This window comes from Leopardus geoffroyi, chromosome C1 (genome assembly GCF_018350155.1).
Source record: "Leopardus geoffroyi isolate Oge1 chromosome C1, O.geoffroyi_Oge1_pat1.0, whole genome shotgun sequence".
Taxonomy (NCBI): Eukaryota; Metazoa; Chordata; class Mammalia; order Carnivora; family Felidae; genus Leopardus; species Leopardus geoffroyi.
In genome coordinates this window covers 6754688-6781917 of record NC_059328.1, presented here as the reverse complement: position 1 = coordinate 6781917, position 27230 = coordinate 6754688, and the positions used below count along the sequence as shown (strand labels likewise).

At 62.2% G+C, this 27230-nt stretch overlaps 1 protein-coding gene across 3 annotated transcripts; it reads right to left on the bottom strand.

Moving 5' to 3' along the window:
- On the bottom strand, positions 1–27230 carry TMEM201 (transmembrane protein 201). 3 transcript variants are annotated; one of them, XR_006712005.1, is made up of 12 exons: positions 26989–27229; positions 19800–19920; positions 19133–19327; positions 17756–17932; positions 15656–16005; positions 14872–15075; positions 9304–9536; positions 5275–5346; positions 4425–4724; positions 3460–3597; positions 2342–2552; positions 1942–2042 (listed from the first exon to the last, which is right to left on the bottom strand). XR_006712005.1 is itself a non-coding variant. In XM_045475593.1 (11 exons), exons 1-11 carry the CDS (start codon positions 27099–27101, stop codon positions 1945–1947), a joined length of 2001 nt encoding a protein of 666 aa, XP_045331549.1. In that variant the 5' UTR covers positions 27102–27230; the 3' UTR covers positions 1–1944. The 3 variants fall into 3 exon arrangements, 1 of the variants encoding a protein (XP_045331549.1); XR_006712006.1 differs by having other exon boundaries at positions 1949–2042; positions 2400–2552; XM_045475593.1 differs by lacking the exon at positions 2342–2552 and having other exon boundaries at positions 1–2042; positions 26989–27230.

Genomic DNA, 27230 nt, shown 5'->3' with positions numbered 1-27230 from the left:
TTTTTGCTTTTGTAAAGAAAAATAAGGTTGTGTTTTTTGTTTGAAAGAACACATAAGTAAGCCCCCCTCCCCACTTGGCCTCTCCCCGGCCCCTACGGGGTGTGGGGACCGGCGGTCCCGGGTGGGAGGGGCCGAGGAGAGGAGAGGGCACTCTTGGGGCTTCCTCAGAGCCACAGAGGAAGGGTACTAGGGAATGGAGTTTGGCTTTGTTAGGCAAAAAAGAAAATTTAAAAACTTGGACACACGTGCCCACTATACAAATGGGGGCCAAGAAGCACCATCTTCGAGTTGGAATCATCTCCGGCAGCTGGACTCAGGGTCCTGGTGCGGCCCCTGGCCCCCCCCACCCCCCCACGTCCTGGGGTGGGGGGCAGGGCGGGAAACAGCTCTCAGGACAGGAGTGGGGGGAAGAGGAGCGAGGGAAAGTCAGAGCGACTCCTTCCCCACGTGGTAAAAAAAATCACTAAAAAAGCACCCAAGGCTTAAAAAAACGAAACCTCCCTGGCAGGGAGAACTGGGGGCATCCTGCTTACCAGCAAAATGCCTTACCTGGCAAAAATGTGTAGAAAAATAAAATTAAACTTTATCCCTGAATGATAAAGACCCTTCCTCTTGCCCTCACCACCACCACCCACCCCCAGCCGCCAAGTCTCAGGTTCACCAAGGCTGCCAATCCCTCCCCGGGTGCACAGGCCTGTGGAGGACACAGGCTGCCGGTACCTCTGTGAGGCCCCGGGTGGCAGGGGCTGCGGGGCTCGGACGGCCACATGCACACACACACTCCCTCCTCACAGCAGTGGGGGGGTTCCCTGTGCCAGGCCAAGGGCCCTCCTGCCTCCTCTCGGGGGCAGGACAGGACCCCGGCACGGGTGGGGAGGGGAGGGGGCCGGGCTGTAGGAGCAGCGGCAGGGCCTGAGGAGGCGGCGGAGTGGGAAGGAAGGAGAGCTCAGGTGGCCTGGAAACAGAGGCCACACGGAGCCCATGGAGGCAGCAGAATGAAAGGGAGAAAAGTAGGGTCTCAGGGGCTGAGAGGGGCCAGGCTCATGGCGGGGCAGGGGCAGGGCAGGGAGTGGTCTCGCTGGAGACTTGCAGGCTGACGGGGCCCGTCCCGCAGTGCAGGCTGGGGGCTTGAGCAAGGCCCCTGTGGGCGGTGTGCGAGGGAGGGGCCCAGAAGCGCAGGCCTGGAAGCGGGGCAGGGTGGGCCCTGGGCCCGGGAAGGTCACGAGAGGTAATAAAATAGGGGCACAAGCGGGCAGAAGGGAGGCTGGCCGGGGGCAGCAGGGTGCTTACACTGGAACTCCGAAGGGCCCTGGCCCGGGGACCCCAAGTACCCGCCTGCCCGCCCAGGAGAGCCAGGGGGCTGGTAGAACGGGGGGAGACACGGGCAGGTGATGCCCATCCTCAAGGGGGCCTGCCCAAGGGGTCTGTTCTTCACCGGGCAGGGCCGAGAGCGAATGACACAGGGACCATCCCTCCACCCTCCCCAACCCCCCGCCAGGGAAGCCGAGGCAGCCGCAGAGGGATGGGGAGATACAGTACGAGATGTGGGCACAGCCCCGCAGCACAGGGTCCAGAGGCAGCCAGCTCCCGCTGTAGCTACAGTAGTGGCACTCCCGCCGGGCGGGCCGGGTGGCAGGGAGGGGACTGCAGGGCCCCACGGCCCCTCGGGGATCCCTGGCTTCAGGATCAGGGTCAGCACCAAACACAACTGATCTCGGCCAAGGAGACGGGCAGGGAGGAGAGTGACCCCATGGACACGCTCAGCCCTGCGGTCGGCCAGGTGAGGTGCAGGGGTCCCGAAGGCGGGACCGGCCCAGCGAGGTCAAGGGCCCTGGCGAGGATGGCGGAGCCCCTCAGGGGGGCTCTGAGGCCGGCAGTGGTGAAAGCAGCGTGCACCTGGGCGTCTCCAGGCCCCTCCGGGCGCTGGGGGCTGCGGACCACGGGTCAGCGCAGGACCTGGTACAGGTAGGCCGAAGTGAAGAGAACGTTGGCGGCCAAGCTCACGGCCAGGAGGCCCCGCACCAGGGAGGGCCCAACGCGACCTTTGAGAGAGAGAGCGAAGAGACCCGGTTAAAAGGTCCCCGTGCAGCAGCCCACCGGCCCAGCCCACCGGAAATGCAGCCGTGGGGCCCGAGGCCCTGCTCCCAGGAGCCTCCCTGCCCAGAAAGACCCCCGAATCCAGGGTCAGTGGGCCAAGTCCTGCCTCCCGGAAGGCACCTCGTCTCCTGAGCCCGTGCTACCAGGCGAGGACGGGGTGTGCTGTACTCGTACCCCATGAGGGGGCCTGGGGGCATGACCCCCACTTTCCAGACAGAAAAGAGACACTTTAGAGGAGCAGTACCCTGCCCAGGCTTCCGGACCGGGGTTCCCGCCCCAGGTCTGTGCTCTGGGGACAGCACCCATTTCCTGTCGGCTCCAAAGACAAGGAACCATCTTTGCAGAAAGACTCCCCTCGTGACTGTCCATCCATCTTCTCCACACGCGACGTGTCCCCTGGGGACACCGGCAGTTGTGCTGGCCTCTGGGTGCTCACAGCGTGCCTGGTGCTTTACCTGGAACCAGGATTTGAGCTCATACTGTGCCTGCAGCCCCCGCACTAGCCCCGCGGTGCGCCAGGCTCTCTGGCCCGCGTCTTCCCCCCATATTCGTGCTGGCGCAGAGGAGCCACTGCCCACACAGGGCAACGGGGACTTGAAACGTGGCTGGAAGAGCCGAGGACCTAGGTCTTTACTGTTACGCAATGTTAATTCTGGTCAATGTAAACAGCTCCCAGGGCACCTGGGTGGTTCAGTCCGTTAAGCGTCCAACTTCGGCTCAGGTCACGATCTCACAGCTCATGAGTTCGAGCCCCGCGTCGGGCCCTGTGCTGCCAGCTCGGAGCCTGGAGCCTGCTTCGGAGTCTGTGTCTCCCTCTCTCTCTGCCCCTCCCCTGCTCTGAGTCTCTCTCAAAAAAAAAAAAAAAAAATTTTTTTTAAATTTTTTGGGGCTGCCTGGGTGGCTCAGTCGGTTAAGCATCTGACTTCGGCTCAGGTCACGATCTCACAGTCCATGAGTTTGAGCCCTGCGTCGGGCTCTGAGCTGACAGCTCGGAGCCTGGAGCCTGCTTTGGATTCTGTGTCTCCCTCTCTCTCTGCCCCTCCTCTGTCTCATGCTCTGTCTCTCTCTGTCTCAAAAATAAACAAAAACATTAAAAAAAAAATTAAAAAAAATTTTTTTCTTAAACGTGAACAGCTCCCTATGACCTTCTGCTGATGGGGCCTGATCCCAGGGTGGCCACGTTGTACGCCGGGCGGTAGGTGGACCTAGAAGGCGCCGGGTGGGTTATCTAGTTGCCCTCTGTCACTCGAGGGCCCTGGAGGGCTTTCTCTCTCAGGGTCCCAGACGGACCAGATGACCATGGCTGCGGACCCACAGCCCCTCCGCCCCTCCCCCGCCCCCCCTCCCAAACGGAGCACAGACCTTTCCAGGCGGCAGCCTCCTCCACGCACCCCTGGGTGGTGGTGTCCACCACGCAGGTGGAGGACTGAGAGGAATCATCCTCCTTCTTGATGGAGCGGCTGCTGCAGGCACTGCCTCTTTCTGGCATCGACCTCATGTCTGCAGAGAGAAGAGGTGTCTCAGCGGGTGCTCACGGCTCACCCCCAGGCAGAGACGTGGGCCAGCTCTACCTCCAATCCCAGGACAGTCCTCAGATGTGGCCAGCCGTGCCCGTCCCAGCCCACCTGCCCTACCCCGGGCAAGGGGAGGCCAGGTCCTCGTTCATATCCCGGCTACGTGGCTGCCGTGAAGGGAGCTGGTTATAAATGTGCAGCAGCAAACTCGGTCGCCAACAGGCGGACGGCGGCCACAAGGAGGCTTCTGGGGGCACAAGGTGGGGCACGGGGTGGCAGAGGCTGGGACTGGGATTTCAACCCATCCTTCCACCTGTCTGGCCAGGGTTCAGACCCGCTGTGGCCGGGCCTTCCGACATTGTAAGAGACACAGGAAATCCACATGTTAACGTGAAAGTTCAAAATTTTAAACGCTGAAGCCTAATTTTAAAAATTTAAAGATGCTTTACAGAACAACATCACTTGAGCACAACAAAAACATCCGTGACCAGACAGATGCAGCCCAGCACGGTATCACGTGCTTTTGACCCATCCCAAGGAACAAAGGACTCTCAAGGTCAATTGCAAAAGAAGAAAATAAAATCAGCCAACGGAGGGCCATGTCCTGGAGGGTTCAAGGTCACCAGAAGCCAGGTCGGGAGCGTCTGGAGCTTGGGAAGAGTGGCTGCACACGCTCGGTAAGAGCAAGGACAGGCCCCGTGTGGCCGCCTGCAGGGCCATCCCAGTGCTGCACACGACCAAAGGCGCCGTCACGGCCCCGCTGGGCTCTCGCACCTCCTGGGAGGGTGGCTGGGGCGGCGGGGGGGCTCGTACCCACAGTGAGCTTCGTGTCCTGCGCCGGCAATCTCTGTGGGACGTGCGGCGGCTCGATGGGGAAGAGGCTGCCGTTGTGGGGCGAGTGCTCGTCTGAGCTGCTGGGGGTGTTGGGGCCCTCCCCGGGGGGCGACGGGAACAGCAGCAGCTTCTGCCCCTTCAGGTTGAGCCGGGCCGGGCTGATGAGGGGCCTGCGGTGGCGCAGAGAGCCAGAGCTGGAGGCCACGGAGCCGGCCACGGAGGGCGCCGGGGAAGGGAGTGGGGACGAGGCACAGCATCCCGACAGGAGAGAGAAGTAATCTGGAGGGCAGGAGGACGGCAGAAACGACGGCTTACGGTAGGAATGAAAACAAGGCTGAATGTTTGCTACGGGCACCGTTATCCCTGATACGGCTGCGTGGTTCCCGGTGCTTTTCCTCTGTTAACCGGAGAGGAAAGATGAGGCTGTACCAAAACTTGGGGACAGAGGGGAGCCTGCCAGGAGCTGAGGGAAGGGAGAGGATCTCAGACCCCTGGCCGCGTCCCCCCGCCCCCTGAGGGCACTGACTTAATTACGGTCAGCTAACTCAGCTAATCCCCAGTGTGGTCTCCATCAGTCATCACTGATAAGGGTGACAGCATTACAGCTAATCCTAGAAATGACCACGCCCGTTTCACAGAAGAGGAAACTAGAGGAAACTGAGGCACAGGGCTGTTGGTCACTTGCCCAGGGCTGCAGAGCTGGGAGGCACAGGACTGAGACTCGAACACAGAACCCCGTGGGACCCCAAAGCTCATGTTTAACCAGGCTGCCGTCCCATCCCACAGGATGCTCTGGAAACCCTGGCCCACACTTCCCTGTCCTCCTTACCTGGAACAGGAACCTCTCCAGATCGAGACACCTGAGACGGTGGGCGGCTCCCACTGAACAGATACCCTGAGTCTGGAGAGGAAACAGAAGGGGGACAGGTGCGGCCCGTGGTAATGACAGCCACCCACCCTCTCCATTCTCCAGCCCCCGTTCTGCTGACATCCAGCCTTTGTCACTTAGGCCGAACTTTCTCGAAAACACAAGCTCTCAACAGACTCCCTGAACTACTGTTGGAGATCCGCTTGGCCTGCTCTCGTTTCAGGGATAAAGAAACCGACACCCACCCTCTCCCCCCCGCCCGTAGCCTGCTCTTTCTGGGGTCTTGCCCCTCCACTACCCTGTGCCTGCCGGCCTGCGCTGCCCCTCAGGGAACACTGAACACGCTGCTCTTCCTCAGTCATGTGCACCCCAAGGGCAGAGACTACACCCCACGTACCCTGTGTTCCCCCAGCGCTTAGCCGAGAGCTGTGTGTGGAAAGATCCAGCGACCACCGTGTGCCATCACGAGCAACTGCTGTTCCACCACCCTTGGGGCTCTGAGGGTCCCTTGGTCACAGCACGCTGCCTGCCCCTTCCCCACCCCCCCTTCCCCCATAAGGCCCAGGGACACAGATTCAGGCCAACCCATGTGTCTGGGTAAGGGTGGTCACGTGGCCCAAGCACAGAGTCCTTTCCAGGACTGGTTGTATGGACGCTAGGAGAGCAGTCTCTTTGCTGGGTGTGAGCTGTAGGGATGCAGGGATGAGCCTGCATCAGGGAGGTGCAGGGGCGAGTAGGGCGAGAAAGAGAGACACAGGAAAGCAGAACCTGGCCCAGTGCCTGAGCCCCAGACCACCAGTGCCTCCTGGTTACCTGAGCCAAGGAGCTGCAGAAACTCTTCGTTAATGCCCCCCAGCAGTGGAGACCCTGGGGTCCCTCCGACCGACCACTGAACGTTCCAAGGCCAGTCTGTGTCCACAGAATTGCCCTGCTGCCCCTGGGGCGGGGCTGCTCCCGAGTCCCCTTGCCTCACACCTCACAGGGCAACAGGGAGACCGTGGGTCCTCCACGGTGGGTGGGATGCCACCCACCCCTCCCAAGGGGTCTGAAATGGAAGCTCCTCAGCTCTGCTGTCCTGATGGGTGAGCACGGAGAGTCCTCCAAGGAGTGTTGGGCCCAGGGCAGGGCTGCTCCTGACGCCCCAGGCATCTCCCCCCTCCACATTCTACTCAAGAGCCACCGAGGACAGACAAGGACGTTTTTGCTCAGGGGAAACGAGGAAAGCCATCCTACTATCAACTCGGGGTACAAGCAAAATGGCCTTTAGCCACCTTGGAGGAGCTAAGCCTCTGGTCGTTGCTGTTACGGGTGTTCTCATCCCATACTAACGCCAGCAGTCGTGTCTGCTGAGGCCTTTGTTCTAGAAGCTTCCCTGATATAATGCCTACCTCAGCCCGGAGGCACAGCCGTCTATATTAGACCCTCCCAGGGTCACGGGCTGGGGGCCTGCTTGGCTGCTCCCAGCTGTTGGCTCCTGGTACTTGGCTGCCACATCAGGTGTTCACAACCACCCCATGACGTGTGTATTATCACCAAGCCTGGCTTATAGCTGGGCAAGTCTGAGCCCCCTCATTTTGCCCCCGTCAGACCGGCAGCTGCTGGGCTTTTCTCCAGAGGGAGGGGCGGTGGTGGTACGCCTCAGTTTCTCAACCCTGCGTTTGCTCTACAGGGAACAGGAGGAGCAGGAAGGTGCCTCTCGGAGGTCCGGTCCCTGCCTTGCACCCTGTGGACATTAACTGGTCTTTTTTTTTTTTTTTTTTTTTAAAGTAATCTCCACGTTCAGCGTGTGGCTTGAACTCACGACATGGAGATCAAGAGTTGCATGCTCTACGGACTGAGCCAGCCAGGTGACCCAGTTATTTCATTTTTTTTTTTTTTTAATGTTTATTTATTTTTGAGACAGAGAAAGACAGAGCGTGAATGGGGGAGGGTCAGAGAGAGAAAGAGACACAGAATCCGAAGCAGGCTCCAGGCTCCGAGACGTCAGCACAGAGCCCGGTGCGGGGCTCGAACTCACGAACCGTGAGATCATGACCTGGGCCGAAGTTGGATGCTCAACCAACTGAGCCACCCAGGCGCCCCTCCTTTTTTAAAGAGCAAAAACCAAGGGGCGCCTGGGTGGCTCAGTCGGTTAAGCGTCTGACTCTTGATTTCAGCTCAAGTCATGATCTCGAGGTTCATGAGTTCGAGCCCTGTGTCAGGCTCTCTGTGCTGACAGTGTGGAGCCTGCTTGGAATCTCCCTCTTCCTCTCTCTCAGCCTCTCCCTGCTCACGCTGGCTCTCAAAATAAGTAAATATTAAAAAAAATTCTTTACATAAAGAGCAAAACGAGACTGCTGTCCTCTGCAGTTGGCACCTCTCTCCCCAAGAGGGCCCTCAGAGGGCTCTGGCAGGATCTGAACCCAGCTAGTCCCACAGAGTCCTGGGAGCTTGGGCCCCTGTCCCCACCTTGGGCCCCTTTAGCCCCATCCCCACCTGAAGGCCTGATGGAGAGTTCTAGAGAACACTCCGGGGGAAGGGCTCAGCTGCTGGGCCTCCCAGGTTCCCACACCCAGGGAGTTCCACGGTCGCCCCCACGCCCCTAGATGCTGTTCACAAAGAGCCCACAGAGGTCCCACCAGCTCCAGGGCCACAGGCAGGGGGTCAGGAACTCTGCTGGATGACCATTCCCAGAGGAGGAGTCAGCTTGTGTCTGGTTACACAGAACTATCTGGAGTCCAGGCATCTGGACTCAGGGCAATCCCACCTTGGATCCTACCCACCATCTGAGCCGTTCCTCCTGCGGTACGACCCACCCCCTATGCGGGAGGCCGTTGACCTGCACGTGACAGGGCCAGGAACCTGAGCTCAGGCACAAAGCTCAGCTCCAAGCTGCAGGGGGACCCTGGGCAAGTCACGGGGGTAAGAAACGGGAGCTCAGAGGGGCACCTGACTGGAGCTGGAGGCCCCAACCTGGCCGAGCTGCCGAGGGGCTCAAAGGAGACCCTGACCGCAGGTCACCGAGCCCGTTGTTTTGTTTTTTGCTTTTCGATGTTTACTTTTGAGAGAGAGAGACAGAGTGTGAGCCGGGGTGAGGCAGAGAGACAGGGAGACACAGAATCCGAAGCAGGCTCCGGGCTCCGAGTTGTGAGCAGAGAGCACGACGCGGGGCTCGAACCCATGAACCGTGGGAGATCACGACCTGAGCGGAAGTCGGACGCTCAACTGACTGAGCCACCCAGGCGCCCCTACCAACCCTGCTCTAACCCAGATGCCGCCCATATTCTTGCAGGCTGGGGTACTTCCTCATGGCGGCTTCCCACCCCCAAAGCTGCTACCCCGGGAGCCAGGCCCCAGGACCCACCCGGAAGAAGAGGCAAAGCCCAGTCTGGCCAAGTGGCTTCCCAAAGAGCTGAGGGCGATGAGGAAAGAAAAACTGAATTTGATTTGCAACAGACTCCCCAGGAAGATTCCACCAGAGAAGGTGAAGGAGGAGACAGAGGGTCTTGAGACAAGGACCAGGGGGGTCTCAGCCACACCAGAGCCCAAGCGCAGCCGGCGCTCGATAAACGCGGCGGACCCGAGCCACCCCCGGCCCCCTGGGTCACACCAAAAGGCTAGGGGCAAATCTTCCAGCCCCCAGGGTCTGGGAACAACGGCAGCAACAATAACAGCGGGAATGGTGGGAAGAGACAGCCCCCAACGTGCGTGGACGTCGACCGGGTGCCCGCTGGCCTTCCAGGAACCTTACACGTGTCACCTCACTTGCCCCAGACACCCCCGGGGCAGGTTCTACTCTACCGCTGCCCTCGTTTTCTTTGAGGGCAACTGAGGCTCACGGCGGTGAAGACCCTTGACCGGAGGCAGCCACTGAGCGGGATGCACTGGGGTTTGACCCCAGCTCTGCCCGTCTCTACAGCAGGAGCTCTGACCACCTCCCGCCCCCAGCCCACCCCGTGCCCGGCAGGCGCCCCCGTGTCCCCCGCCTGCCCACGCTGGAGCGCCTCTTACCTGCCCGAGTCAGGGAGGGTATGGTCCCCAGCGAGAGGGCCCGGCTGAGGCGACCCGGCAGCGAGGAGGGTGAGGCCCGTCGAGGCGAGCGGAACAGCTGCTGGCTGGCGAGCGGCAGGAAGCCGGGCGGCGTGGGGATGAACAGAGACGGCGAAGGGCCGGTGGCACTCGGGCAGGGCACGGCCAGGCCGGGGCTCGTGGGGAAAAGGCCGGCCGAGTCTCTCGGGAAACACCTGCGGGAGCCCGTCGGGCGCGGGAGAGAAGAGGAGGGTCAGCCCCGGGAGGCCCTGGAGGCGGCCTCCACACAGGTCCCGTCCCCTCTCCCCTGGTGCCAGGTGGGGCCGGAGTCGGGGTCCCAGGGAGGCGTGCGTTAGTTGAAGCGGAGGAGCGGCTCGACCACAGTCACGCCATTAGGAGCGGGTGGCTGGGAGGTGCCAGCGTGACCCACCCCTCCCGGCATGCCCCCTCGGGTCCCACTCAGCCTCACAGCAAACTAGCTCCACTACGAGTCTCGGGATTAAAGTGACACTGTCGCCCTTGCCAACCTCATGCCGACCCTTCACCTTGAAGCAAGAACGCCCGACCCCCGTGCCAGGCGCTCAGTAAAAGGCCAAACCTCGGGCTCCCCCTCGCCACTCTGGGCTCCGTGCCCAGAGCCTCCTGACAGGACGGCTGAGCTCAAGGCGCCCCCTGCTCCCCGGGGCCGGCCTCTGGGAACCCCACACTGCTGCTCTCTGGTCTGGGACGCTCCTCTAAAGCCCCTTGCGGAGCGGAGGGGGTGGGGGCGGCCAGGCTGGGGACTCCCCGGGGAAGAGCTCTTGCGGGACGCAAGCCTAACTCCAGCTTAGAGAAGACCCGTCAACGATCGCAAGGCTGCCCAAAATACAGAAGGGGACAGTGTCTCTTTAACTCGAGAATGGGACAGATCACACGATGGGACCTGGTGGCCCCAAAAGCCAGAATGTCAACCATGCTTCTGATTAAGGCAACCGATTATGGGGGAAGGGGGGGGGGACGGAGGCAGTTAATACATTAGTCCGCCGTCTGGACGGAGCTGGGGGAGGTCCAGCCTTACCTCAGTGCCAAGGGACAATTGGGGCCATGGACAATGTGCCGATGGAGGGGCAGGCTGGCTCAGGCCCTGCAGCAGAGCCGGGGGCCTAAGGGATCCGCCCCGTGCCCATCACGACCACACTCTCAGGGCGCCGTTAGCCACACTCCACTCCACTGACTTGCTCGCTACTTCTCACCCCCATCCCCTTAAACACCCCTTACTACGAGGCCAAGTGTGGGGTCTGCTGCTGCCCTCCTAGAGAATCATGGGACCTTGTCATGCCTTCCGGGAGCACCAGGAGACCCCCTGGATGTCAGAACCAAGGGCGGGGCCCTGCAGTTGGGGGACATGGGGAAACCGAGGCAGGAACTCATCAAGCCAGTCACCAGAAGGGTCTGGACAACCCAGGCTGGACGTGCCCGCACTCCACGTGCTGACTTTGTCCTGCCCAAGCCTGTCTGACACCTCCCTCCCCACCCCCACAACAGCTGGGATAGAGTCTGCCTCTTAACAGAGAACAGGATTTTGTGTCATCATTTGTAGAGCAGTGACACCGTATGGCGGAATGGCGCCACCACCTCGGGGATTAGCTGGGGGAGGAAGGGACACTGAACTCACTGAAGATGCCCTGGGACCGTTGGCCAACTTGCTCTGATCACGTGTGAAGCCGTCCCCTGCCGGGGCCTGCACCTCCCAGAGGATGCAACGGGGGCGGGGCTCGCCAGTGCCCGTCGGGCAGGCGGTAGGACCCTGCGCTGGGCTTCCTGCACCCGCCCCCACCGCCCACCCCCGGTAACCAGCGAGCGGGGGTGGGGGGTGGGGGGGGAGAGGCTCCAAGGTGGGCTGCGGGGTCCAGAAGTGGTCAGCTGTGCCCGGGAGAGGCTTCCAGCGTCTTTCCGGCTCTTCCCTGCTTTTCCCAGATCCTGCTCACACCTGGGGCCGCCACCCCAGTGCTTAAAGCTCAGTCTCTCATCCATCTGGCACAGGTGCTGTTCCCAATCTCTGATCCCACTAAGAATGTTGGCACCGAGCAGGAGACAGTTCTTTGGTCTGACCCCTCTTGCCGTGACACGCAGTGACATCAGTCAACCAGCAGATCCTCATAAAGTGCCAAGCGAGCTCCCATCGTGGCTCTGTGGCGGACGGTCCCTGGGAACCTCCCGTAAAAGAGCCCAATCTCTGCCAGGCTTCGGAGAGCTCACAAGTATCGAAGCTTCCTCTGGCAAGGCCCCCTCCTCCCTCCCCCACCCCGACCACCCTGCACCCACGCACCCCGTCTCAGAGAGGCACTCAGCCCTGAGTCCGAATCTACGTGCACTGGGATAGACGGGTTCCGGGACAGGTCAGGAGGTTGTACCGTGTCCCATCTGACACTGAGGGGGCTGTCTGGTCTTTTTCGACCCAATCCCAGTGCGAGACGGGAGCAGAAGGAGAGAGAGAACTACATTTTACGTAGCAGTTTATTGAGACGGAGGAAAAGACGACCCAGCAGGGCACGTGACGGCAGCCAGGCCCGGAGCCGCCCGATGCCCACGGCGCCAGCACCCAAATCTGACCCCCCCGTGGGCATGCCTGTACCCCCGAGTCCCCTGCCCCCGGCACAGAAACCTCTGAAGGAACGTGAAAGAAAAAACAAAAAAGACATGGTACCTGACGGCCGCCGGTAAGAGCAGAGTCCCGGAGGCATTTATTGAAAATACAGCATGAAAAACAAGACATCTACGGCCAGGAGTTACGGTTACAGCAAGCGTCACCGGCCAATCGTCCACGGTTCTACTACACGACCAGAGGGCAAGACACTGCGCAACAGTCACGGACAGAAGACACACGGGCTCCTCCCGGGCAGGTGCGTCGAGGCGGTGGCTCAGCCCGTGGCGGGGACCCCGGACGCCGAGGGAGAGGACAGCCGGGGGGGCCTCCCTCGCGTCTTGGAGACGGTCACCCCGACCCCAGGCGGTCTGACAGTCGTCCCCAGTGGAGGGGACAGAGGTCCTCGGTAGGGGCAACACACTTCCAGTTAATGAGCCATGATCCCAGTGATGCCTGCACTTCCTCAGCTGTTGCCAGTAACATCGGAAGGCGCTGGGAATACGCTCCAGGTCATGAACTTTAAAGGACAGACACGTAATTTTAAAAAGTCACACAAAACTCTAAAAAGCGCAGGAAGCCTCCCTCCTACGAGGCTCGGCTCACGAGGGTGTCTTTCCGTCCCCGGAGAGGGCAGGAGAGACATCTGCTCGGCAGGGGCTCCTGGCCAGCACGAGAGCCGGTTATGGTTATTATAAATAATTTAACTTAAATACACACATACACACAGATGTCCTGCTTCTACTCAACGCCAAGAAAAGCAGTAATTAGCATCACGCCATCAGTTTCCTTGAGAACAGGGGATCCACACGAGAGGGCGGCTCTGCCATCAGACCAGCAGTTCTCCGCCCGGTACCTGCCGCCTCCTCTCCCCCCTCAGGCAGGCTGACTGGGGGAGAAGGGACAGGCGGACGGGCAGTCCCCACCACCGCCCCAGCCCAGCAGGGTCTGCCAGTCACCTAGCGCCTCGCCCTCTACAGAGAACAAGCAGAGCCCAGCCAGGCAGGGCCCTGACTGAGGCCACACGGCCAAGGGGGCCGCTCCAGACCCATCCGGATGCCAGGCTGGGCGTTGAGTGGTGGGGGCTGGCTTCTTAGGGCCCCAGGAACATGAGGACCATGACGGTGGGGCTCAGGCCCCATGAGGGGCCCGTCGGGCTGTTAGTTGGTGGCCCCTTGCCGAGTGTGACCCTCACACGCATGGAATCTGCCTCTGTCCTCCCCGGGCTCTGATGTGTTGTAAAGGGGAGAGCACGGGGTCACTCCTGGAGGGAGACTTATACTCAGAGTGACGAGTGGCAGGGCACCCCGGCCCTGGAGGGATCTGGGGCCCAATGTGGGGTCAGCAGAGGGCAGAATGCCCGGATGGAGACAGCCTTGGGCCGCCTGCTGCCAGGGCAGGTGGGGGGGAGGGGGGGGGGCGGACACTCAGAGACAGTGCCCCGGGCTAAGTGCTTCCTCCGCACGTATCCACATCAAGGTCAGCATTCAAAGACCCTGGAGAGAGGCCCACCTTCCATTTCACAGATGGTAACCGGAGACTGGGAAGAGCAGGGGCCTGGCCGGGACCACACAGCTACTGAGTAGCAGCCCCGTTCCCCTGGAGCGGTGACTCTGGGTCAGCACTGTCCCTACCCTCCCGCCTGACCCACAGAAAGGAAAGTGCCTCACAGGGAAGCACAAGGCAGGAGGCCCGGCACCCTCCACGAGGGGCTCCAGGGCTCAGGAGGGTGGTGACAGGCCAGAGAGGGACAAGGTGACAAATGACCTGCTGCCATGTGTGTCGCTCCTGGGCCCCTGCCCTGTGCTGCCCATAGGGAGCGAGAACTTTCCCCAGGCATCCCGCGGGGGCGAGCGGAGGAGACGGGACGTACCGGGCGTGGGGTGGGGGAGCAGGCCGAGGGCACTCAGGTCTCCACCGCCAGCCAGCGAGGGCAGCCTTGGCTCAGGAGGCCTCACCCCAGCCCCTGCAGTCCTGCCTTTTCAGGGGACAGCCAGGTGCATCTCGGAAGAGGGAGCAGCGCATGCATGCCCTGGTTCCGTCTGGCCCCCAGCAGTGCCCAAATCACAGATGAGTAAGACTGCTCAGAACCCCAGCTGGGCGAACCCCCCCACGGCCTGGCTGCTAAGACGCTTGCTGACCACAGGGCCAGTGGGCCTCTCTACGGCCCACTGCGAGGAGAGCCTCGCCCCACACACCCGGGGCCAGTCTGGACCCAAGAACTGTGTTCTCTGTTCCCAGGGCAGGAGGCTGAGGGACAATGGGTCTCAGGAAGGTCTTGGAGGAGGAATTGAGCTATGAATCCTGGGGGGGTGGAGGGGCGGCGGCGGCGAGCCCGGTGTCCTCTTGGGTCCCCGGCTCCGTGAGGGCTGGCTGGACAACGGGCAGGACGGAAAGGACAGACCGGGGAAGTGACGTGGAGACAGGGTGGGGGGCTCTGCTCTGGCCCCTGCTCGACAGCACCCGCCCATGCCCAGCAGCCCGAGCAGTCAGGCCACATGGCAAGGGCCCAGCCCGCAGCCACTGTCACCAGCCCCTGAGATGGGGCAAAGTGAGAGGAGCAGCAGGCAGCAGGGACCTGACCCCCACCGCCCGCTCAGGACCGGGGTGTGGCCTCTTTGCACTGCCAGCCAAGGCCCCCGGTCAGAGGCAGGTCGCGTGGGCCACCCGTGTCCCAGTCTGGGGGCAGCGATGGGCTCTTTGGCCAGAGAGGTGCGGCAGTGGTGGGTGGCTCTAGGGCACTTGGGGAGTGGGCGGGGAGGGTGGCTTGCTGGTGCCGGAAAGCACGGGGGGGGGGGGGGGGGGCGGCTCTAGGCTGGGCGGGGGCAAGAGTGAGGCAGGTGACAAAGACGCAAGTCACAGGGGCCCTGCTCTGGGCCCGTCCGTCCGTCTGTCCTCCCCCCCGCAGTCACTGCTGCTTCTCTGACCTTCGGGGCCGGAACCTCCGCGTGCCTGTCGCCTTCCTTGTGGCCACGGCTGCCGTGAAGCCCACCAGGCAGCACAGGGACGTGGTGCTGAACTTGAGCGTCTCCAGCCAGCCGGGCGAGGCGGCCTGAAGGTACTGCTCCGCCAGGTGCAGCCCCAGCAGCAGGGCCCACAGGCAGGTGGAGAAGGCGTCGATCCTGCGGAGCCTGCGGGGCAGAGTGGGGGCGGCGGTGAGGGCCCCCAGCAGCAGGACAAGAACCCCCCCTCCCTCCTGTGTCCGCTCCCCCCCCCCAACCCGGCTCGGAGGACAGAGTCCAGGGCCAAGAGGAGAGCGGGGAGCCTCGGACTCCCACTTCTAACAGCTGAGCAGCTCAGTTCCTCCCAGTCTATACGACCGAACCTCCCTCAGAGCCACTGAGCCAACACGGATGCCGCTCACGACAGGGTCTGCAACCGCACAGGGGGCACAAGGGCCCCACCCGGACCCCCGACGACCGCAGAGGCAGGTGACTGTCATCACCCGAGGGGGACGAAAGCACGCCACGAGGCCCAAGCGCACAGCGGTGAGGGGCGGGCTGGCTCTGGGTGCCACCACTCCCTCTCAGGCAGGCCACTTGTCTTCCTCTCGCCCCTCAGACTCCCAGCTGCCGGGGAAGAGAGACCGTGTCTGGCTCCGGCCACACCGCGGAGCCTAGCGTGTGGCCGTGTGCCCAGCAGAGCCTCTCGGCTTCAACCCAAGCGCGTTTCCTCCCACCGAGTCCCGGCCCTGCGCGGCCCCACACGCACCTGATGCGGCCGGCCAGCAGCATGGCCAGCAGGCAGGTGAGCAGGCCCAGGGCCACGACGCCCATCTGGTGGCTCTGCCCGAAGGCCCAGGCCTCCCGCAGCTTCTCCGCCGCGTGCTCGGGCAGCAGACCCAGCAGCTGCTGCCAGCCGTCGACCCCGGGGGCAGCGCCGTTGTCAGGCGTGGCCGAGCCGTTGCCACCAGGCGGCAGGGCCGGGGGCAGGGTGGCCTCTGGGGCGAAGGGGTTGCTGGTGCCATAGAACGCGATGGTCAGCAGGAAGGTGCAGGCCAGGAAGGCGAGGGCGCGGAGCACAATGACCTGGACCGGGGCCTTCGCCGCGGAGGAGAAACTCTGAGGGAGAAAGACCGGTTGGAGGGGTGGCCAGGGCCACCAACAGCCATTCCCGGTGCCCGCTCTGCACGAGGGCCTGGCCGGCGCCCCCAAGCGCCTGCCGAAGAGTCCACCCGGCTCCCGATGGTCAGAGGTGGCGCCTTCCTCACGCCTTAAACCCTTACGTAATCCCAGCTTGGCCTCTAGGTTTCCTGCTGGGTTCCGCTCATCTGCCTCCTTTCTTGGCCCTCACCCGCTGGGGAAGTCACCCTGGCCGGCAGGGGACACGTTCTTCAGAGAAACCCTTTTGGTGGTAGGGTGATCGGGTTTCTCTCAAGTAAGTTTCTTAGTCATTCCATCAGGTTCTCATCAGAAATTCCTATTGTGGGGGCGCCTGGGTGGCGCAGTCGGTTAAGCGTCCGACTTCAGCCAGGTCACGATCTCACGGTCTGTGAGTTCGAGCCCCGCGTCGGGCTCTGGGCTGATGGCTCAGAGCCTGGAGCCTGTTTCCGATTCTGTGTCTCCCTCTCTCTCTGCCCCTCCCCCGTTCATGCTCTGTCTCTCTCTGTCCCAAAAATAAATAAACGTTGAAAAAAAAAAAAAAAAAAAGAAATTCCTATTGTGATTTTGAGTGGAGTTGCAATGAACAGAGAAGAGAACTCCGGCCAAACTGAAGTTAAAAAAACCCAGTCGGAAAAACCACAAAAAATGAGCTGTTTGGTCTAGGAACACAGGGGTGAGGGGGGAAGCTGAAGGTCAGTGTCCTGCTGTGCAAAACCGGCCGTGCGGGCCGGTGGTGTGGCCTTGCAGTCAGGGACCTGGCGCTCAGACTGGAAACCACGTGCCAGTTGGACACAGAGCACATCTGGGCAGGAACGTCTCTGGCAGGGGATGGTTTTTACTTCTAAATCCACTTGCTACTACCTCAGGCTTTTTGAAATTTTTTTAACGTTTTGTTTATTTTTGAGAGACAGAGCATGAGTGGGGGAGGGGCAGAGAGCGAGGGAGACACAGAATCTGAAGCATACTACCTCAGGTTTTTTAAGCCAGAACATTCCATTAACCAAGTATAGTGATAATTAAAAACGTTTTTGGCCAGGTAGTCTTGGGTTCAAATCTTGGCTCCCAGCCCTCTGCAAGTTCTCAAACTCCGAGTCTGGCTTCCACAGCTGTAGACGGGAGTCACAGGGCCTCAGGGGGTATCCACCACGAAGGGTGCTGGGGGGAGCGCGTGCCTGTGTCGGGGAAGTGCCCGGGTCCGGTAGGACCCTCACAACCCCTGGCTCAAGCGCACAAATACACACGTATTGGGGCATCTGGGTGGCCCAGTTGGTTAAGCTTCTAGCTCTGGCTCAGTCATGATCTCGTGTCTGTGGGTTTCGAGCCCCGCCTCGGGCCCTGTGCTGACAGCTCGGAGCCTGGAGCCTGATTCGGATTCTGTGTCTCCCTCTCTCTCTGCCCCTCCCCCACTCATGCTCTGTCTGTGTCTCTCTCAAAAATAAATCAACATTAAAAAATTTGAAAAAACATATGTGCGTATTACAACACTGACCCACTCTTCTTGGGATACCTGCTCAGGCCAGTGGCACGCAGGGGCCTGTGAACAGCTGGGAAAGGGGTCCCGGGGGAAGGCTACTGCCTCCAGGAAAAGGGTCTCGGCTCTGAAGAGCTGCCTACGGTCTCGGGGGGGCTCAGCCCCCCAGCAGGGGTTTCCCGCACAAAACCAAGGGCCGTGACTCCCCAAACGCCCCGTGGGGTGCCTTGCTCCAACCTGCGTGTGGGTCTGGTCGGCTTCCCGGCGCTTGAACTGGTGGCTGAGCAGCAGGGCACGCAGCTGGCGGTTCTGGTGCTTGATGTAGTACTCGACGGCCGCCTGGCAGGGCCGGCACAGCTTGTACATCTGCTCCAGGTGGTGCCGATACACCTCGATCTCCTCGTCATACCTGCCCTGCGGGGGGGATGACAGAGGCTCAGGGTCCTGGGGCGGGGGGGGCGGGGGGCACTGGGGGTGCTCGTGTCGAGCAGGTCAGATCTGGGTTCACTTACACGGGCGGTGACCACGAATAAGTCGTGCCCACTCACAACCCGCCTCCTCCGTGCCCAACAGGACCGATGGCCTCCTACTGCCTGCGGTGATGTTGGCCACGGGGAGTGAGGCCTGGCCCAGAAGCCGACACATAGCAGGGGCCCAGAGGTGACAGGAGCCACTCTAGCCGAGTCCTGTTGCCGCACAGGATGCACCTGGAGGCCAGGAGCTCAGGATGCGGTCCCTGCTTCAGGTTCCGCTCCTGGGTCCCAAGAGCTCCAGCAGGGCAGGTGAGCCAAGGGAGAAGCCAGCTCTGGGTGAACGCTACTTAGATGGAGGCAGAGACCTGCCCATGTGCTTAAGACCAAGGGTCCAGAAAACACTAGAGAACCAAGGGCTTCAGTGGGAGCTGAAGGGTTCTTTGGGCTCCAGGAATATTTCAGACGATTCGAGTCCCACACCCCCTTCTCCCAGAGAGGCAGCAACACACCTCTCCTTCCCTGTTGCCAGGGGAGCCGAACATTTCAGTCTGCAGTGGCCAGGAGAGTTAGCAACCTGATCTCTGGCTGGGACTGAATGTGCCACAAAAGCTTCTCTGCTTGCCAAACTGCACACGCCTTCCCTTCTTTATGCAGGTTCCCGGTCTCCCCCTGCCTCCTCCCCTCCTGGCGGGATCATGGGAAAGCCACAGTCTCTGGGCCTCAGCCGGGCTCTTCTCCCACGGTCAGGGAACCCCTGGGCCGGGCGAGGCCTGGCGAAAGGGGGGCGAACTCCTAACACCAGGCTGCTCACCTATCTTCCTCTCCCCGGAACTGCAGGGCAAACCGCCTGCCCGGCCAGTGGACAAGACGGACTCAGGGACGCGGAAAGGACTGGTCCAAGAGGGTCTGCGTGGGGCGCCCAAGGACCCGACCTCCCCCTGCCCTGGCACACGGCCCTCTGGCCGGCACTGGGGTTTCTACAATGACGTCCAGGGCTTGGAGCCCCAGGACAGCAGCAACCGCGAGACAGAGGGAGGGCGAGAAGTGTGTTCCAACGGGGACGGAAGAAATAACACACCCGGAACGTGGGGCCGGCGCGGGAGGGGGAGGGGGCCGGGGCCCCGCCTCGTGCCCACCTCACCTCGTCACGCGGTGCGAAGGCGGCCAGCTGCTTGATCTTGGTGGTCTGGTGGTGGCTGCACCTGCGGCACAGCAGCACCTGGCTGCTCACCCACTGCTGCGGCTGCGCGGGGGGGCGGGGCCCCGGCACGCTGCTCACCACGTGGTTCAGGTGCTCCAGGTACTGGGCGGGGATCGGCTTGTTGTAGTCGCCGTTCTGGGGGTGGGAGGGGACCCGAGTCAGCAGCGGGGAGAGAGACTCAGGAGAGCCGCCACGGATGCCCCTGTCCGGCAACACCCCGGGGGAAGTGGCGGCGGATCCCAAACACCCCCTTTCTTTACAAGCAGCGGCGGAAGACCTTCTTTTAAAGCAGCCTCACGGGGAGCCCGACAGGCAAGACGCCGCGAGTGCGGCCTGCCCCCTCCCTCGGAATCCTGCCGTGGGCCGGCCGCCTGTGTTTGTGAATCGAGTTTTCAGGTCTGCACCACCTGGCAGAGCAGGGCCGCTGCAAGGACAGCCCGCAAAACCGAAAACACGATCCGGCCTCTGCAGAAAGCCTGCCGACCTCTGGTCTAAGGCAAAGCGGTGGATGGGCCTCAGAGCCGGAAACATCTCGGTCTGAACCCTGATCCGCTGCTTTTTGTGGCAGGGACACTGGACAAGCTGCCTGGGCCCCACCCGGCCGTACCTCCTGGAAGCCGTTGTACTGCTCGCAGTGCGGACAGTCCCAGCAGTTGCGGTTCCCGTACGGCACCACCGTGTCCTGGTTGCAGAACCAGCAGTTGACGATGGTGTGCGTCGGCTTCATCCTGTGGACAAGGACACGGTGCGGTCAGCCGGGAGGGCGCCGCCACCCGTGCTATGGGGACCAGAGAAAGCATGGGGAAGTAGGACGGGGGACCCGGAGCTGAAGACGCCGCAGCCGGGAGAAGTGACGAGGCGAGGGGCTGGGCTGCAGGTTGAGTGCTGGCCTCAAGGACCTGCAAGGAGGCCGAGGCGGGGACAGCGTCTCCTCAGGGCTCCAGGCGAAGCCTGGCCTCCTCCCTCCCAGCGCCGGGGGACGGCTGAAGACGCACCAGATACCGTGGCACCAGCCCCTGGTATCCTGGGGCTCAGGCATGGGGGCAAGGCGGACCAGAACCTGCCAGGCCACAGGGCCGAGAGTGACCAGGCTCGAGGACCGCCCTCCCAAGGCCCGCAGACCTCCTGAGCCTGTCCCTGGGCTGTGCAAACAGTGCTCCTCAGGGAGTTTGCAGATGGCAGGAGCCTCCTGTGCTCCAAAGATGAAAAAAAAACCCCAAGAGGGTAAGGTCAAGGAGGCTGAGGGGCGGGGACTAGGGACAGCTGCTCAGACTGGAGCCAACCCTCTCTGCTGGAGGGATAGGGCAGGCAATCCACAGTGGCCCTCGTTGGCCACACATGTGGTGACAGGTGGGGGCTGTAGGATAATCCCGGCCCAGACACTGGGGGATCTGTGCTCTGGGCCCCTCCACCCACCTCACTGGCTGCAGGGTGGGGTGAGAGGAAGGGAAGGGGGGAGTACAGCAACTGCCCAACAAACGCCTCCAGTCCCAGGGATCTAGAAACAATGCAGGCAATGGGTGGCAATTGCTTGAGCCCTGGGGTCCCGGCCTCATGGCTCCTAATCCCCCTTGTCGTCCCCCAGAGGCCACCTCTACATGTGAGCCCCAGGAGGCTCCTCCTCTCCCAGCCTGGCCTGCCCCTGCAAAACGCGAGCGGTCACAGAACCTGTGCGTCCATGTGTTACAACCATCCACTGACACGAGACACGTAAAGGTGCTGTGCGACGCAAAGGGCCAGCTCTGTCACCCTCCTGTCCCCGGGCCTGTCGGGGGCCTCAAAGGAAGCTCCTGACACCGCAGCTGCCTCCTGGCCGTGCCCTTCCATCACCCCCCACTGAGCACAGGCAGGTTATGAGGGTCGTCCGGGCCTCAGTCTTAACCACCTGCCAACCGGGCACAAGAGTGTGTCAAGGATCGGAAGTAATGCCAGTCTAAATGCCCAGTGAGAGGTAGCTATGGTAAGAAGGGGAAGGGGGAGAGGAGGATATGCATCCAGGCGCCGCAAGGAGGAGCCCCAGGGTCCACAGAGGGCACCCTGGATCACCCCCAGCAACCACAGCGGCATACTCCCTGCCCCTGCTCAGGCCAAAGCCCTCATGAGGGACTAGGGACCGCCGCATCTTGTCAACAGCAAGAGGCCAGAGCAAAGCCTGGCCACGGCAGCAGTGGGCAGTGTGGCACTGCGGTCACGGTTTTGTGGTGTGGCCTTCTGCGGAAAGGCATCTGCCTCCCGGACCGTCCCCTTCTTTATCTGGCCAATGGAGATAATGATAAGCCTTGCCCCGAAGGGAGGCTGCTGAGAGGGTAAACCAGGGAATTTAGGAAAGTGCTGAGCCCGGCAGCTGCTTGGCACAAGGCAAGCTGACGGCGTCCCTGGGCTCCACGCTAAGAGCAGTGGAAGGCGGCGCCAGGCAAGGTGAGAGGCGGGGAGACCCGCTCTGCCTGGATGCTGGCACTCTGGCTTTCTCTTTGTGATCTGCACCTGCTTTACAGGCTTCTTTGTCATAGCGCGGGGGGGGGGGGGGGGGGGGGGGGGGACACATCCCAGTGAGTGACGATGCAGGGTGAGAAACCTCTCACCTGACCCCCGGCTCCCTCCATTCTCACCATGGGCCTCCTCGACATCCCTCCACGACACACTCAGCCTCTGGACAGAAGCCAAGCAGAGGAGCTGGAGGTCTGAGAATAAAGAGAGAGCTGGGCAGGAGATAAAGACGCAGGCCCCAGGAACCCATGCAGGCCATCGGGACCTGTGGCTCTGGGCCCAGGGAGCCCCCAGAGCCCCTCCTGCCCCAGGAAGCCATCATTTCCACTCTGAACCTCCAGCCCTGTTGCTCAGGAAACGAGCCTGGCCTGGAAGCGGGTGGCAGGAAGGGGAGGCAGGGGATTAGCTCTGGTCCCGGGGGCCAGTGACTCTAGCTTGTCACTCTTAGCCCGTGGTAATCCCTGCCCAGGGTGGCGATGAGGGTGGGGAGGTGGGGGAGGGGTCCACGGGCCACCGAGTCCTCCCCCACAGTTCCTGCGCAGCCAGCCCTGAAAGGGTCCGGGGCCTGGAGCGGCAGACAGGCCAGCGAGCGCTCGGACGCCGGGCCCGAGTCGGCTCCCCCACCAGCGACGCCTCTCCTCGGGCTCCGCGCGTGAGACCCGACCTGGGCTGCGCCCACCTCCACCTCTATCTGTACCAGGCCTGACACGGGAGGGTGGGGTCTGTTCTGAGCCAGCTTGGCGCTGGTCCTGCTCTTGCTCAGGAGGTCCCCCAGGCCCCTTCATAAAATCTCCAGACCGCTTCTCCCCCAGCCACCAACCCCCAGTCCAGGGAGGTTCTCGGACGCACCACTCTGAGCCGGGGAGGAGTTCTGAGGTAACAAGACGGCACATCCCCGTGACACAGGCAAGACTGAGACGGTCTCTGGCCGGGCGGCCTTGGGGGGAAGGTTGGGCCCCAGCAGGTGGGCGGCCAGGAGGATCTGGAAGGGTTCACCCAGCTTCTGCCGCCCGCGTGCTGAGCTCCCGGGCTCTGCTGGAGCCAGAGGAGACCCGAAGCGGCCAGGAGCAGGGTGGGCCCCTTGGGAGGGGAAAGGGGCAGCTACGTGCTCTGGACCCACCCCTCCGCAGGTCCCAAACACACCCCACCCCGACCACGGTATTGCCCCATCAGCCCCGACGCGCATTTAGTTAAAACAAAGCTCATGCCTGGGCATCCTGCCATCTCCTACAGATGGGGGCAGGGGTGTCTGCTGTAGGAGGGAGCCCGCCATCGGAGGGATGCAGCTTTAGGACCCGGGTGCCTGCTGTGAGCCCAGCACGGTGCCGCATGGAGGAGACACGGGGATGGGGCTTAATCCCTATCCGAGGGGGTTTCGAGTCTGGGGAAGACTGTTGTGTCAATGTTCCCACCAGGCCGTGAGAAGTACCCAGTCTCCCAGGAGGGGCCTGGCATATATATAGCTTCTGACTCTGGGCACTGTGCATCAGCTGGGTGGGGTCTGGAAGACCGTCTCTAGGAGAGTCAGGACGGTTCCCTCAGGAACCAGGAGGTTAGCCTCTCGAAGGGCCCCAAGAGGACAGCCCAGGACAGCCTCACAGATGAGGGGATCCTTGCTGGACCCCCAGGAGGCTCCTCACCTGCTCCTCTGTGCCTTGAATGGACAACATACGTGACCCTGCCCACCGAGCAGGTGTCTCCTGGGCTGTGGCACCAGCAGCGCCGAAAAGCTACTTGGTATCAGAGAGCCTGGGTGGCTCAGGTGGTTAAGCGTCCGACTCGTGATCTGGGCTCAGGTCACAATCTCACAGTTTGTGACTTCGAGCTCCGCCGTCAGCACAGAGGGATTCTCTCTCCCCCTCTCTCTGCCCCTTCTCTACTCCCGCTCGCTCTCTCTCAAAATAAATAAACTTAAAAAAAAAAAAAAAAAGGCAACTTGGTGTCGCCTGGGGCCTCCAAGGCCTCACACCCAGCCTCGAGGCAAACCTCAGGGAGATCCATGGCAGTCCTGCGACACAAGACAGCCCCCGGGTCCACCTCTCCCAGGGGAGACCTGGCCTGGAGACGGCCGACTGCCCTCCTTCCCCTTGGTGCAACCTGCGATTACGGAGCACATCCTAGGTGTCCGAGAGCCAGAAACAGGCACAGCTCTCCACTTCTGATCTGGACACGAGGACAAGAACAGCAACTTCGCGGGGCAGCTGGTGACAGATGTCACAGGAAAGGCCGACAAGCAGAGCATCTGCCATCATCCTAAAGAATGGTCAGCAGGGCAAAGTGAGCAGGCGGCATTCAAACAGACGGGACTGCTAGGCCCAGGGGGGGAGGGGACACCCGGCGGGGCTCCAGGGAGCGGGGCCCCGCAGCCGGCGTGCGGTTCCGTGAGTGTGGCCAGAGGCGGGCGGGAAATGGGGACTCTGGAGGCGAGGAAGAGGCTCTGCTACTTAACCCAGGAGGCCGCTCTCTTCGGTCTCCAAACACCAGTGGACAATGCAATAAACACCACGGGAGGGGAGGCCCCTGAGGCCCTGAGCAGGCAGGAGCTGGCACGAGATGGACCCTGGACACAATGCTGAGCCCCAGAGTCCAGAGGTGGGGGGTCTGGGGTGGGGGAGGCCCCAGGAGCCATCATGACCACGCGGAGGCAGGGCCAGCAAGCCCACGGAAGTGTAAGTCGGGCTCCCACCCCACGCTGACAGTGCTGGCCTCCCGCGTGTGCTCAGCGAGTGTGGGGCCTGGTTAGGAGCTGAAAGGCTAGAGGGGATCTGCTCCCTTTTGTTGTTGTTTGTTTTTTAATATTTTTAAAAGTTTATTTATTTACTTGGAGAGAGAGGGAAAGAAAGAGAGAGAGGGAGAGAGAGGGCGAAAGTGGGGAGAGGCAAAGAGAGAGGGAGACGGAGAATCCCAAGCAGGCTCAAGGCCATCAGCGCAGAGCTCGATGTGGGGCTGAACCCATGAGATCATGACCTGAGGCGAAATCAAGAGTCGGACACTTAACCAACTGAGCCACCTAGGCGCCCCTTTGGATCTGCTGTTTAACACTCAGGCACTGGAGGACAGGAGCCCAACTCCTCCAAGCCCTGGTTTCCTCATCTGGAGAATGGGTTTCTCGAGGTAGCAGTGTGAAGGTGCCTCCGCGGGTCGTCAGCAGTGAGTTACTGATGATAATCTGGGAAAGACTGCGGCGTTGGGAGGGCTGCAGTCCTTTGGGGAGGGAACTGGCCTCTCCCCCAGGCTTGGGGGGGGGGCAGTCTTCCCTCTATATCCCTCTGTCATCTCCGCCACTGCTGAGCCCACAAACACCCACCTGGCCAAGTCACTTTCCAGAAACAACTCTCACATGACCTCCCGAGGGTCATTCAAAACCCATGGTGCAGCCAAAGCCAACGCTCCCCAGTCACAGCGTTCTCCCTGCCGGAGGGAGAAGGGCTCAGTCTCTGCAAGCCTGGTCTTGCCTGTGAATCGTGACAGTGGCCAATTTATGACGCCCAGACAAAAGCCAATGCTTTCTGAAAATCTCAGAGCATCCTGGGAAAGGTCTGGTCCTTCTCAGCCCAACCAAGAGGTCCCGATGCCACACGGTGACACCCTGGTGTCGTGCTGCTGGAGTGAAAGGCCTTCCAGGTACCCTCGGGGCTCCCCTCGGAACCAGCTTGGCCAGCACTGCACCAAGTCTCCAGACTCCCAGGGAGGAAAAGCCGTGGCTGCCGGCCCGGGCGGGGAGACAGCACCCCTGAGAACAATCATAGCAGCTCGAGGGACACTGAGCAAACCCAGTCAAAATTCAGCCACACGGAACACAACTGAAGCTTGGCCCAGGCCCTGATCCTTAGCGCAACTCGCCCGATCCCAGCGTAACTGGGAGGCAGCGGCGTCCCGGAGACAAACCGGGCCCTGGCCTCTGCTCTGCTGTCCACATGCCCTGGGAAGCAGAGCAAATGGCCACCTGCCTCTGCACTTCAGCTCCCTTGCGTAAAATGACCACTCTGAACCCGCTGGCCGCGCTTCCAGAAACTGCGCAGCGACTGGGACACTGGGAGACGTGGGGTGTCAGAGGCCCCTTGGGAGCTCCGTCAATCCCAGCTATCTTCCCCTGGGAGGCCACCCCCTCCTCGGCCTGCCAGTCTGGCTCATCCTGCAGATGCAGCTGATGTCCCTCCTACCCTTCCTCCTCCAGGAAGCCTGTGACTCAGTCACCCTCACTTCTCTCTCCCTTGGGTGAGAAGCAGTACACAGCGGTGATTAAGGAACAACAGCCAGACTGCCCAGGTTCAAATCCCAGCTCCAGCCGCTTGCTACATGACTGCAGGCAAGTTCCTTCTCTTCTCTCACCTCATAACCGAGCTCTGCAGGTCCCTTGCAGATCCCATTCTGTCCCCAGAACGTTCGCACAACCCCACCTTTTCCCCCCTGTCCTCTGAGAGCCTGGATCAGATGGGGAAACAGCTGGGCTGCTCCTGAGGCCCTGCCGAAGCAGGAGGCCACTAAGCTTTTTAATCCCTGATCTTGGGGGCCCCATCAGAGAGGCCAGCTCTGAATATGGGGGTCAGCATGATCTCTGAGCCCTGCCAAGGGCTGGCAACTATCGAACCAGCTCAGCTCAGCAGCAGCCCCAGCCCATTTAAGAGTATCATCAGGCTTTCCAGCTCTTGGGGGCAGTATCGCCCAGGGGTTAGGAATACAGGCTCCAGGGCCAGGCTTCGGTTCACACGGTGGCTCTTCTAATTAGTGGCAATTTAGCTCTTTTGTCCCTCAGCTTCCTTCTCTAGAGAGAGCAAGGGGTTGTGACTCTGACCGGGCCCCCGTGAAATCAGAACAACGCCTGAGACCGCGTATGCAGACCAGAAAGTGCCGGCTAGTGCCCTGCCACCCCAAAGCGCGCCCGAGGAGCAGGGAGCTGGGATGAAGGTGGAAAACCGCGCAGTCCGATCTCCGCTGGAATCTCCCGCGGGTGTCGGGCGCCGAGGTGGGCGTGGGGCGGCCCTTCAGATCGCGCGGCTCGGCAGGCACGCGTCTCCGTGGGGGAGGAAGTTTGTAACCCACGCGCTGGCTGTCGTCGTCCGCCCCGCATTCCTGGGATCCCCCGGGCCCACCCCTCCACCCCGGCCGCTTCCCGACCCCAGATTCCAAACCCGGCCCCCACCCCGGGGACGCAAGCGTGCAGAACGGGTCTCCGCGCGGGGGCACACGGGCCGGGTCCCCACCCCCACGCCGCGGCCTCGCGGGCAGGGAGGCGCCGTGCGGCCCCGGAGCCGGCCGGGGCGGGCGGCGGGCGGCGGGTCGAGGCCGCGTGGGCCGCGCGCACTCACCTCCGCGCGATCCGGTAGAGCAGCACGCCGGCCGCGGCGCACGCCGTGACCCCCAGGCCGCCGGCCAGGCCGGCCGTGGGGCAACGGGCCAGGAGCGCGCTCACTCCCTCCATGGCTCCCCGCGCGGGCTGCGGGCGGCGGGCGGCGGGCCGCTGGGTGGGGGGGGCCGATGGCCGCGGGCCGCGGGCCGCAGGCGGGACGCGGGGCGGCGGCGCGCGCCTGCTCGCGCCGTGACCTTCGCC

Bases quoted from the DNA above. Each gene is read 5' to 3' on its own strand.
- TMEM201 (XM_045475593.1), bottom strand. From the start codon at position 27,101: ATGGAGGGAGTGAGCGCGCTCCTGGCCCGTTGCCCCACGGCCGGCCTG. The intron at 9,537-14,871 runs GTCAGAGAAGCA...GGGCTCCCGCAG, and splicing joins CGGAGGTTCCGGCCCCGAAG to GTGTTTCCCGAGAGACTCGG. The intron at 4,725-5,274 runs GTAAGGAGGACA...CCTGCCCTCCAG, and splicing joins TGGAGAGGTTCCTGTTCCAG to ATTACTTCTCTCTCCTGTCG.